This window comes from Tupaia chinensis, unplaced genomic scaffold, assembly GCF_000334495.1.
Source record: "Tupaia chinensis unplaced genomic scaffold, TupChi_1.0 Scaffold000531_1, whole genome shotgun sequence".
Classification (NCBI taxonomy): Eukaryota; Metazoa; Chordata; class Mammalia; order Scandentia; family Tupaiidae; genus Tupaia; species Tupaia belangeri.
This window is the reverse complement of record NW_006160044.1, coordinates 1,175,959-1,184,485: the sequence shown is the minus strand read 5'-3', so window position 1 is coordinate 1,184,485 and position 8,527 is coordinate 1,175,959. Positions and strand designations below refer to the sequence as shown.

The 8,527-nt window shown below is 49.0% G+C and overlaps 1 gene segment (V, D, J or C); it reads left to right on the top strand.

Moving 5' to 3' along the window:
* Positions 1 to 4,022: 4,022 nt before the first annotated feature.
* Positions 4,023 to 5,778, top strand: LOC102492055 (Ig lambda chain C region-like; the record flags this gene model as incomplete). The annotated part of the segment is given in 2 exon segments: positions 4,023 to 4,059; positions 5,459 to 5,778. Coding segments are annotated over 2 exon segments (357 nt in total), but the record flags the coding sequence as incomplete, so codon positions are not given.
* Positions 5,779 to 8,527: the final 2,749 nt, after the last annotated feature.

Here is an 8,527-nt window from a genome sequence, read left to right as displayed (position 1 = left end):
CAGCAGGAACACACGATGAACAAGAAGGTAATTTAGAGTTCTATCAACCTTAAGCCTCTAGAAGACACTACTCAAAAATTGAAGTATTGGATGTTGATGTCTCAAAAGGAAGAGACCTCTTTGGTCTCACTGGGTCTGATCAGGAGATCCCCTTAGCCTAGAAATGACCCTACAACAGACTAACCCAAGTTAAAAAAGACTTCTCTGGGCCAATATTCCATTGTCCACCAGAGCCTACAGCTCAGGACAGAACCATCCTCAGATGAACCAAAGGTGAATCAGAGCACTCATCTCATCTGCTCAAAAGACAAACAGAAAGCTCCATACAAATGCCATAGGAGTGTCAGCAGGGACAGGCAGTTGAGGTTCAGGAGTGTGTTGGAGGCCAAGTTCTAAGACAGTCTCAACACAGGTGATTGTCAGGGGTCTAGCTGAGGGGTTCCCAAAAAAGGAGGGGATCAGACATAAACAACTCACCAAATCCATCTCCCAGAAGAGAGAGCTTGGAGCCTATCTATGCTCTGTCTTGACACGGAGAAGCCCAAGCCAGGCCTCCTACACTTAAGTAAGAGGTTCCCCAAGTGCAAGCCCACTTCTGATCTCTCAACCTTTCCCACTCCACAGGTCAGCCCAAGACCACACTCTGGGTCACTCTGTTTGCACCCACTCTTAGGAGCTCACAACCAACAAGGCCACACTGGTGTATCTGATCAGTAGCTTCTCCCCATCAGACCTGACAGTGACCTGGAAGGCAGATGGCTCCACCATTTCCCAAGGTGTGGAGACCCCTAAGTCCTCCAAACAGAGCAACAAGTACAGGGCCAGCAGCTATGTGAACATGTCTGCTGACCAGTAGAAATCTTACAACATAGTCAGCTGCTAAGTAGTGCATAAGAAGAGCACCATAGAGAAGATCATGGCTCCTTGTGGAATGGTCTTGGGTCCCTGCCCTTTACCCCACCTCCAGGTCATGCATGAGGGGAGCCCCATGTGAAGGGTGTGACCCCTGCAGACTAATCTTAGGTCCCTGCCCCTCACCCCACCCCTAGAATTGGTACCACAGGATTCCATGTGAAAGTCTCCTCTCTCAAACCAAATCATTCCAGCCCTTCTACCAGAACCCATTATCTCTCAGTAAACATCCTCATTTATATAAGAAATCCTGCTCTATCTTATTATTTATCTCAGGAACCTACTCGCTATAGCCCTTCTCTACGAACCTATAAACTTTCAATAAAAATTTCATCATATTCATTTTTAAACTACTTTATAGCATGTTCATCCTATTCACTGAGTTTTCTGCTTAAAGTCAGACATGTGTCCATAGATACACTTATATCCACTGCACTTGCTATTGAAAGTATTTAGATTAGTTAATATTCTTTGTGAATCAATAAAATGTGGGGGAAAAAAACTCTAAATGGCTACTAGTCAGGGATACTATCGATAGTTTTCTATATTAGCTAATATTGAGCAATATTCACTTGTTAATCAATATTATTGGCCAATATTATGGTATTGATACATTCAAATTTATGTAGCCATTAGATGTATGTATGATCTCTAGGTATAAAACTGATGATAATGTGTGTAAAAATATCTTTAATAAAAAATAGTAAATAAAATTATTTTTTTTAAAAAGCTAAAAATAAATTTTGCTACAGAGAACATGCACTCACCAGTGAGACAGAGACAGAAAGTGAGAAATCAACCCCTAGGGGGAATGTCCACTCTGCAATCCCTTCTCCGATATTCTCTCAGGATGCTGAGCATACTCTCACATGCACCCGGCATGAGTTCTAAGTCACCAGAGCCAGTACTCAAACTGTGGTCAACTACATCGAAGTTCGGCAACGTAACCATTACATCATCTGCCGGTCCTCATGTTCAATCAGAAATCATACTGTGCACTCTATTGTGTTTATACAGTCTCCATTCTCAAAGGTGAACAAATTCTTGAACTTGTGACAAAGAAGCCACAGAAAGAGTCCTGATTTTTTTCCTGTAGGACACTTTCACTGTCACTCTCAATGAAGAACATTCCAGACCGTGAGATTATCTTAGTAGGAGCGCAGTTTGTGCCCTGTTTCTTCCTGTCTCCTGTGTGTCCTGCTCTCATGTAGACCTATCATCCACTTCTGAGTGGAACTCACCTGACAACTCCATGGTCTCCATGGTCTGCCTTCCCTCCCTTCCTCTGCCCTCACATCAGCCTGGACAGGGTCTCCCTGTCAAAATGGCCATTGGTCTCAGGAAGAGCCCTCCCACCCCAAAACACACGAACAAACAAAGCCAGAGTTTGTTGGTCTGTTTACTCTACCTGGAAATCCCCAACCTCACAGCCTACTGCACCTCTTCCTTGGGACCTGCTCTGCTGTCTCCACAGGGACACCACCTTCATGTGCTCACTGTGCCACTCCTTAACAGAACATTCACACACTTGACCCTCTTCACTTTCCACAAATGCACCTTTGGGGACTTTTGCCTCAAATGTGCCACTGGCTGTTCCAGGTCGACACAAGGCTCCTGACCAAGAGGGGCCATTTCAGCTCTCTCTCCACTCCTTAGCAGCCACCCCTATGCTGAACTCCACACGAGTGCCTCATTTCCAGGTGTCCATGGGTTGTCAACATGGTTCATGAGTTCAAAACCGAGTCCAGTTCTGGGACTCTGCCACAGGCTTGTGTGTCAGCTAATAAACATGCTTAAGTAATCAATGTAGGGTTGAACTAACACACATGTGTACACACATTTGCATGACTCTGTACACACATTCACACACACACACACACACACACACACACACATACACACACTCATCTCTCTGTTGGGTATCTCTCTGCATGGGTTGGGAAAGGCCCAAATAGAAGGGGCTGCGGTGAGAACTAGGTTGGGACGCAAAAAGAAACCAAGGTCCCACAGTCCACAGTGCTAGTCCTGAGTGGCGCCTCACATGAACATGGGCGGGGATTTCCAATCCAGGCTGGGAGAGAGCCAGGGGACAGGAGGAAGCCAGTGAAAGGGAGATGGCTCAGGAAGCTGGGGCAGATCTCAGGAGATGACAGAAGTGTCATGGGGGGGGGGACACTGTGGCAGGAGGTCTAGAATGCCAAGGGTGCTCAGGTGTGAGCTTAGCAGGTGATTGGCCAGGACCTGGATGCACATGGACATCCAATGTTGGGGTGCTGTGTGCATCCCAAAGTTTAGGACGCACCCTACACCGCTCATGCATGTGATCCATGCTGCCTTGTACACAGGGACAACCGATGGAGGCACAGGTGTGCACGCCTGCTCATTCGAGCCACAGCAGCCTGAGGGGTCATCAGAGGCTTGTACGGACATTTCAAGCTCTTAATGGACAGGGTCCTGGGAGGAGGACCTAAAACCCACCTTCTCGGGCCTGCTCTGGGAATCCGTCTCTAATAAGTACTTGCACCCTTGCAGGTATGTGGCTGCCCCTAGAGTTTGGCATGGGGATCCTGACAGTCACCATCCACTGCACCTCCAGGAAGGCCCAGTCAAGGACAGGATTCAGGAGCACAGCACCCTACGGTGGGGTCTAAGGCCCCAGTGGTTCAACTGATTCTCCCCTGACCTGGATTCCCATTCAGGGCAGCTATACAGACAACATGGGGTTCTCCAAGGCCCTCCTCAGAAGTTGCTCCTGCATAGGAGTTCCCAGCTCCGTGGTCTCTGATGAAAACAAACCTCAGCACCTGCCTTCCTGATATTCCTGACACTGGCTCAGTCAGGCACTCAGCTCTCTCCCTGAATCACAATTAGCAGAAACACGTCATTCCCCACCCAGACTTTGTCTCCAAGCCCTTCCCCGGCTGAGGACGGACGGATTCTCTGGCCATCAGAACATCAGAAGTAGTGATCCAAGTCACAGGAGCCGTCCCCTCCCCCCACCCATGACCGCCCAGCCCCCGTGACAAGGAGGCTGGACTTGGGCCTGTTGAACAGGTGGGTTAGGGTGAGGAGTGTCAGAGGGGTTTGTGTATGGGGCTGTGTGATGGTATTTTATATTCGGCCGTGGCACCAGGTTGACTGTCATCAGTGAGTCTCCCCATTTTCTCCTTGGGATCCACAGCGAATTTTGGGCACAGCTTTTTCTATTTTCTTGCATATCTGGAGCAGGAGATAGACCTAGGTGGGTAGGGGGACCTGAGCTTTCCTCTCCTTGTCTGTCTCTCCTCTCCAGCTCAAGTCCATCCCCACCTCTCAGGTACTGGTCAGGGCAGGATGGGCAAATCCTAGGGAAAACCTAATGTTCCATGCCCAGAATTGAATGAGGCACTGAGCACTCTCCCAAAAGTGGTGTTTCTGAATTCTGGGAGGTTGCCCTTTCTCACTCAGGGATTGCCGATAAAGAGCCAAAGGGGCAATGAATCAGGCGGGGGTGCCAGGGCTCAAGATGAGGCACCAAATACAAGGATAACGGCAGGATGCAGGAACCTGTCCCATCTCCTGGGGTCTGTCTTCTCTGGGTAATAGCTTTGGGGCTGCTCTCAGCACTACTTAAAGATAGGACCCTTGACTAAGGCTTGTAAAGGCTGGGGCACAAATAGGAGGGGAAAAAGGACAGAGGAAAATGTTCTTGTGAAGGAACCCCAGGGTTCCAGGTCCTGCCTCTTTCACAGATGTAACAGGAAACATGGAGGGGACACAGCACAGGAACGCTCAGGCCAGCACCTCCACCTCCACAAGTGGAGGGGAAACCATGAGGCAGATGCCCTGGGAGGGACTGCTCAGAGGGACAGCAGACAGGGACATGCCTCAGCAGTAAAAGGCTGGGAGACACACAGAACCCCTTGCATAACTTCACGCCCAGGAAGACCTTGAGAGCTCACAAAGACTCAGCCTCAGAACAGAAAAATCTCCTCCTCACAGAAACCTCCACCTAAATGAATTCCCCAGACAAAACGACGGGACTCACATTCCCTTTCCAATCAGGCAGTGGAGAAAGTTCTAGGTCTCTGGGCAGGTGGGTCATGGGCTAGTGTTGGTGTGGAGAGGACCTTGAACAAAATCTTGCCTCCGTCACAGAGAGAAGAAACTGGCAAAAGGGAGACTACCTGTGTGGGCATATCCAGAGGAGAGGACCCAGGAGGAGGTGGTCAGACAGGCATTCCCTGTGGAGACAGGAGGTCCCAGAATTTCAACTCTTTTGTGTCAGGAGTGAGGAAAAACAACTGAGACGAAGAATCCACAGTGAGGGATTCTGTGGTTGGGGAATGGCTGTGTTCAGGGTGGGGAGACTTACCAACACTCAGTTTGAGTAGTCTCCAATTTGAAAGGATGTTCCCAACCACCAGTATTCTAACCTCAGTACAAGAAAGGCCCGTCTGAGGACCCTCAGCTAGGACTTCGTGTCTGTATCTCATGTCAAGACTGAGGTCAGCCATCCCCACATAAACACCAGGACTGTGATCTCTCACCCTTTCCCATATCACAGGTCAGCCGAAGGCCAGTCCCATGCTCACGCTGTTCCCACCCTCCTCCGAGGAGCTGAAAACCAACAAGGCCACACTGGTGTGTCTGGTGAATGACTTCTACCCGGCTGAGGTGACGGTGACCTGGAAGGCAGATGGCACAACCGTCACCCAGGGCGTGCACACCACCACGCCCTCCAAACAAAGCAACAACAAGTACGCGGCCAGCAGCTACCTGAGCATGACTGCCGACCAGTGCCGAAATCACAGCGCGTTCACCTGCCAGGTCATCCACGAGGGAAGCACCGTGGAGAAGAGCGTGACCCCTACAGAATGTTCTTAGGGCCCCACAACCCGCTGCATCCTTGGGGTCTATATCTACTGACCCAAGAGAATGGGTCTCCCTTCCAACTCTAGTTCTTCCAGACCTTCTGCCTTAATCTGTAAACTCTCAATAAATATCCTAATGTCAATCAGAAACCTGGCTTCCTTTTTCCTCTTGTTAATTTACAACCTCCTTGAGGCTCTAGGACTGGGCTGTAGGATCTCACAAGAAAATTTACCACTCACCCTGGGAAATGCACCCACTATGTGCCATTCTTACCCAGACACTCCTTTCCCAATTCTTCACCTGAGCCGCCTCTCCACACACTCAAACCAAAAGGTTCTCTCACCCTCCATCATTCTAATTCCCTTATTACAGAACTAATCACATCTTCCCACAATTGTACTGTCCCTTCTAGTCTCGGTGAGACTCAGGACTGCTCAGGAGCACAAGAAGCTCAAGGGTATCCATAGGGCCACTAAGAAAAGGCCTAAACCCACCTTAAGTATGTGGTGACCATGGTGTTTCATGTATATCTGAGAACCCTACTATAGAACACAAAGTTGTCCTTGGGAATAGCAGTGGAAGACAGTTCTTTCCCATAGGGGAAGAATAGAGGGACAATAGGGAATGTTTCATATTGGGGCATCCATGAGGAGAGATGCGGAAGTAAGAGTATCCAGGAGAGCAGACATGGACAGGAGACAAAGACAGCAGGAAAAGTGGAAAGAGATCATGAAGCCAAAGCCGTGGTCTCAGTAGGAACACAGAACAAGAAAAAATTCTGGAGTCCTCTCAACATCAGCCTCTAGAAGATACCCCTCAGGAATGAAAGGATAGGATGTTGAGGTCCCCGCAGCAGAAAACCACTTTAGTGTCTCAGAGTCTGAGCAGCAGAAACTCCTAGCTTAGAAACGACCCTGCAGCAGATTGACTTGGGCAAAAACAGACTTCTTAGGCAAATATTCCATTCTCCACCAGAGCCTGTAGCTAGGACAGAAATATCTTCAGAATGACCCAAAAAATAGTCAGAGCACTCATACATATGTTGAAGAGACACCCAGAAAACCCAAGACAGAGTGGAGATAGCAGAAGACAGGAACAGGCAGACCATAGTCAGGAGTCTTCGTGGGAGTCCAAGTCCGAAAGGAGTATCAGAACAGATGATGACCCACTGTCCAACTCAGGGCTTTCTAGTTAATAAAAGGAGTGTGTGAGAAAAGCTATCCAATCCTTCTTCCATAAGAGGTCATGAACCCTGTCTGTAGTGGTTTGTCCTGACACTGAGGGATCCATGCCATGACTGCCACTGTAAGTTCAGAGGCTCCTCTCCTGTAAGCCAGTCTCTGACCACTCAGCCACCCCACAGATCATTCCAAGACCAACCGATAAGTCACTCTTCCTCTGCCCACCTCTACAGTGATGGCAACCAAATAAGGACACACTGGTGTGAAGAATAATACCTTCTATACACCAAACCTGATGGTGACACAGATGAAGATGGCTCAACCATTTTTCAGGTTGAGGAGACATCCAAGGCCTCCAAATAGAGCAACCTCAAGTACCTTCCCAGCAGCTATCTGAGAATTTCAGCAAACCAGTGAAGATCTCGCAAGACTCAGCTGTCAGGTTGTACAGGAAGGAGCACTGTGGAGAACTGTATGGTCCCAGCACAGCAGTCATACATCCCTACTCCCTACCCACACTGGGGATGCATGCTCCAGATCCTATGGCTGAGTTTCCACTCCCACTTCAAGTCATCACGGCCCTTCTACCTGAACCAATCATCTCTCAGTAAAATTCCTCATTTCAATCAGAAATCCTGCTCCACCTTCTGATTTCTTATGCCATAACCCAACTCATTCCAACCTTTCTCCCTGATTCTAGAAACTACTAATAAAAATTTCCTCCTTTTCAATCATGCTCTGCTCTCTGCTTTATTTCTATAGTCTCCATCTATTCACGACCATTTTCAAAGGAGAACGTATTACACAACTTGTGACTAAGTAGCCGGACAACAAGTCTGAATTTTCCCAAAGGATAGTTTCAATGACACCCTCACGCAAGGACATTTCAGAACAAGGGACTGACTAGTCAGGAGCTCAGCACATTCACTGTTCCCTCCTATCTCCAGCGTGTCCTACTCCCAGATAGACATATCATCTGCCTCTGAGTGGAGCTCACCTGACAGCTCCGTGGTCTCCATGGCCCACCTTCCCTCTCTCCCTAGGGTGCTCTGCTCTCACACTCGGTCTGGACAAGGTCTCTATATCTCTCCATGTGGCCGCTATCTGAGGACTAACCCACCCCTCACAGTCGCCATCCACTGCACATTCAGGTCAGCCCGGACAAGGACAGGAGTCATGAGCACAGCACTCAGCACTGGGGCCTAGGATCCCCATGATTTAACTTTCTCCCCCACCTAGAGACCTCCTTTGCAGAGGCTACGGGTACAGTTATGCTTCTCCTCACAAACATCCCTGCACAGAAGTCCAAGCTCCATGTCATCTGAGAGGGAAAGGGGCCTCAGCACAAGGCTCTCTGACATTCCTGACACAAACTCCGGCTCTCAGCTCCCTCCCTGGATGACTATGAGCTGGGAAAAGGCATTCCCCCATCAGACATTTGTCTTCAAGTCCTCCCCTGACTAGGGATGGACAGGCTATCTGGCCATCAAAATATCAGATGTTAGGATCCAGGTCAAGGGGGGCTGGCCCTTCAACCCACCCGTGACAGACTAGCACAAAGAAGAGAAGGAAGGACCTGG